The following is a 4,561-nucleotide window of genomic DNA, read 5'->3' as shown; positions in this document are numbered from 1 at the left end:
TAATCGTGTTGAGAAATAACGTGTTTTATTAAGCTTTGTACAGAACATTTTGGTGCCTCCTGTGAGGTCAAATTGCATTAAATTTAAAGTTATTAAGTTTTCGGTAATGGCGGAATTAAGGTTGCGTGCGTCGGCTATAAAAGCAATTAAACGCATATATGAACGAGTGCAAGCGAGTAAACTTGGCTCCTATGACGAATTCCAATTAGAGCAAGAATTGAAATCGGTTTCAAGCCACTTTGCGCGATTTGTGGCTAACCATGAGCTATTGGTGGCCAGTGCGGAAAAGGGCGAGGTTGAGGCTCATGAAACGCTCTGGGAAGAAGTGGAAGATATATACAACGACACTTGTTGCATTCTCAACCGCGCGATTACAGGTGCGAAGCCAAACGTACAAGCCGGAAGGCAGCATACGCATGAATGTGAGTTTAGGTTGGAGCCACTCGCCATTCCAACGTTCGACGGTACGATGCAAACCTGGTTAGCATTTAAGGACGCATTTGAATTACTCGTGCACAACACCGAGTATCCTGAGGCCTACAAATTGGGGAAGTTGCGACAGGCAGTTAGCTCACATGCAGTGCCACTCGTGGGAAGTGTATACTCGGGCGGCTATGGCGAATTATGGAGTGCTCTGAAGGAGCGCTTTGACAATAAGAAGCAGTTAGCCGAAACACATGTGTCCCGTCTTCTTAACATTAAGCCATCGTCAGAGGACTCATCAGAATCATTATTGGCCATCGTCGATACAGTGCAGGAGTCACTGCGTTCGTTACGGGTGATGGGGCTGCCAGTCGTAGAGTGGGATGCTATGCTTGTTCCCATAATAGTTTCTAAGCTTCCAACTGTCACTCAGCGTGAATGGAACATGAGTTGTTCGCCTACCGAAATTCCGAAGTTAGATGAGCTACTGTCATTTTTGCGCCAACGCGCCCACAGCCTCTCCACAGCCATTGTCACGTGGTCCAGCAGGACCGACGCTACATCTCGAGGGCAACAGCGCACTAGTTCACAACGTACTGTAAAATCCCACGTCGCAGCTGCAGAAGAAGGAAAATGCGCATACTGTCAAGGACCGCATCGCACTACAAAGTGCACCCGTTTTCTTGCAATGAACCACGAAGAACGTGTAAATGCCCTTAAAGCCGCTAGGCTTTGTTTCAATTGCCTAAAATTGGGACATTCAGCTAAGCAGTGCCCTTCGGGTCTTTGCCGACATTGCAATCGGAAGCACAACTCATTGCTTTGTCGGGAAACTTTATCTACGAACGCAGGAGGGCTGACCGCGACAACCACTCAACCGGTTCCCATGAACAAGGATCAGTCCATCTGACTAGAAGCTTCGGCGGTCACCTGCCATACCAATGCGCATCACACAGTTTTATTAGCGACAGCACGCGTTCATGCATACGGTGACCCAACGACTCGACGCATGGCGCGCGTGCTCTGTGACCCGGGATCGCAGGTCAGTTTTGTTACAGATAAGTTAGCTAATTCTTTATCTCTTCGTAGACGTAAATGTGATATCCCTGTCCAAGGAATTTGTGCCCATTCTTCCGCTCGCGCTCGTGGTAGCGTCTCGCTCACATTAGAATCTGCCCATACTAGTTTTACGCTGAAGATAACTGCGCTTGTCATTCCGTCAATTACTACGGTCATCCCCGCAACGTATATTGACATGACACAGTGGAAGCACTTGTCCAGCATACAATTAGCGGATGCACAATTCGGCGTTCCCGGTAATATCGACGTGCTAATTGGTGCTGACGTATGGGGTCAAGTTGTCGAAACTGACTTCAAATTTGGCGGTCCTTGTGAGCCGCACGCTCAACGCACTGCTTTCGGGTGGGTCATATTTGGCCCAGTTTCTGCAGCACAACCTTCAACGTTGCCAACTCTCGCATTAAGTACGCAGCTATGCGACGAGGACATACACTTGGAGGAACTGCTCCGAAGTTTTTGGAAGTTAGAGGAAGTGCCCTCCCTAGAATATGATGGAGATGCCGAATGCGAACGAATTTTTTGTAACACCCACTCTCGCACACCTGACGGACGCTACGTTGTATGCATACCATTTCGTCCTGATGCGCCGGCTTTGGGAGATTCTTATACTCATGCATTACGACAGTTTTACCTTCTTGAGAGGCGACTGGCAGCAAATAGTGAACTCCGGGAGAAATACATTGCTTTTATGCGCGAATATGCAGACCTAGGCCATATGGAGCGCGCATACTCATTGAACGATAATGAAACGGGCTTTTATATCCCGCATCATGCAGTTTTGGGGAAGTTTCGCGTTGTGTTCAATGCCTCGGCGAGAACTACAACCGGCGTCTCCCTGAACGAAGTTCAGCTGGTAGGAACGACAATACAAGATCCGCTACTTAACATAATATTTCGCTTTCGCCGCTTTCGCATCGCATTGTCTGCCGATGTTGAGAAGATGTTTCGACAGGTACTTGTTAAACCCGAGCATAGAGATTTTCAGCGCATTATTTGGAGAGAGTCCCCAACCGATGACATCACTATATACCGCCTTACAACGGTGACTTATGGTATGGCTAGCAGTCCCTACAACGCGGTCCGCGCACTCAACCAATGCGCATACGACAACTACAAAGTGGTCGCTGATAGTCAACAATCGATAGCGGCACGCGATGCGATCTTGTCGTCTTTTTATGTCGACGATTTTCTTACCAGCTGTGACACTGAAGAAAATGCAACTGAACTTGCATTCAACGTGACTTCCATATTGTCTGAAGGCCACTTCCATTTACGTAAATGGAATTCCAATAGTGGTGAAGTATTAGCACGCTTGATTGGCAACCGTTCTCCTAACGTAGAGATGACCATCGAATCACCAACAGCAACTGTACTTGGGCTTCGATGGGATGCAGCAGCAGATGAGCTATTTTTCAAGGTAGATCTGAAAGAGAGCTTAGGCTTCCTAACGAAGCGACGGGTACTAAGTGCCGTCGCAAAATTATTCGACCCTACCGGCATACTGGCACCAGTTGTTATTACTGGAAAAATATTCATACAAAGGTTGTGGGCGGCTGGCTTGTCATGGGACGAACCACTGCCAGATGAACTTCAAACCACCTGGGTAGCCTTTTACAGCGAACTCGACGTAATAAACAAAATCCGGATTCCGCGATGGCTAGGTATGGCTGAAGGAAGAGCTACTACCCTGCTAGGATTTTGCGATGCCAGTACGCTCGCGTATGCAGCTGTAATATATATTAGAGTCACAGATGCGGAAGGTCATTCAGCTGTATCACTGCTTACGGCTCGTACCAAGGTGGCGCCCCTTAAAGGAGCAACGATCCCGCGTCTGGAGCTTTGTGCCGCACATTTGCTCGCTGTTACCCTCGAAAACGTACGTATTTCCTTGAGATTAACAGATACTCCTTATTACCTCTGGTCTGATTCTCGGATTGTGTTGTGTTGGCTACGCAAGCCGCCCACTACTCTAAAGCCGTTTGTGTCGAACCGGGTGCATCAAATACATGAGTTAACCTCACCAAACTGTTGGCATTATGTAAGATCAGCTCAGAATCCGGCAGATTGCGCCAGTAGAGGTATTCGGGCATCGCAGCTGCTGGATCATCCACTGTGGTGGCAGGGCCCAGGATGGATTATGGATAAGCATACACCCAACTTCTCTGTGATTGAATTAAACGACGAGGAGCACAATATTCTGCAAAGCGAACAAAGAGTTTCCTCCTTCGTAGCGACAACAACCCATCAGCCAGCTCTCACTACTCGTCGACGTGATGGCCAGATGATTCCGTTGAGTGAGCGCTTCAGTTCACTTCTGCCACTCGTGCGTACGGCAGCACTTCTTCTACGTTGGCTTCCAACACGGCGGCATTTGCGTACATTGGTAGTCAGCCCAACAGAAATCGACAACGCTCTTAATATACTGATTCGAAATGAGCAACACGAGAACTTTGCAGTTGATTTGGCCCAAATCCGAAAAGGAACTGGCGTATCTAGTTCCAGCAAGCTAAAGTCATTGAATCCATACATGGATGACACAGGCGTTCTGCGCGTCGGAGGCCGCATCAGTAAGGCTGATCTGCCAGAAGATAGGCGGTTCCCCATAATCTTACCTAAACACGGTAGACTAGTCGAGCTGATAATCAGACATGCACATGAAACAACGCTTCATGGTGGACCGCAACTGGTACTCCAAACTCTACGCTCGCGTTATTGGATATTGAATGGTAGACAAGCCGTTCGAAGTTACGGACAGAAGTGTGTTATCTGCCGCCGACACCGTGGCGTGACTCTTTCGCAGCAAATGGCATCATTACCAAGACAACGTATCAGTACTTCACGGGCGTTTGTGTCTTCAGGGGTCGACTATTGCGGTCCGTTTACGGTGCGCGTTGGCGCCAAACGGTCACGCACCAAGGTAAAGACATATTTAGCCATTTTTGTTTACATGGCAACCAAGGCGGTGCATATTGAGGTTGTCGATGACCTCTCTTCGCAAGCTTTCCTGGATTCATTTACGAGATTCGTCAGCCGGCGAGGCCCTTGCCGCGATCTTTTT

The 4,561-nt window shown here is 48.4% G+C and overlaps 1 protein-coding gene across 1 annotated transcript; it reads left to right on the top strand.

Moving 5' to 3' along the window:
- Window positions 1–1,678: 1,678 nt before the first annotated feature.
- LOC118756881 lies at window positions 1,679–4,420 on the top strand (the record flags this gene model as incomplete). The annotated part of the gene is made up of 1 exon (XM_036491616.1): window positions 1,679–4,420. A coding segment is annotated over exon 1 (2,742 nt), but the record flags the coding sequence as incomplete, so codon positions are not given.
- Between the last annotated feature and the right edge of the window lie 141 nt (window positions 4,421–4,561).

This window comes from Rhagoletis pomonella, unplaced genomic scaffold (assembly GCF_013731165.1).
Source record: "Rhagoletis pomonella isolate Grant_MI unplaced genomic scaffold, Rhpom_1.0 Rhpom_scaffold_12695, whole genome shotgun sequence".
Classification (NCBI taxonomy): Eukaryota; Metazoa; Arthropoda; class Insecta; order Diptera; family Tephritidae; genus Rhagoletis; species Rhagoletis pomonella.
The sequence above is the reverse complement of the archived record's forward strand: the minus strand, read 5'-3'. Positions and strand labels throughout refer to the sequence as shown.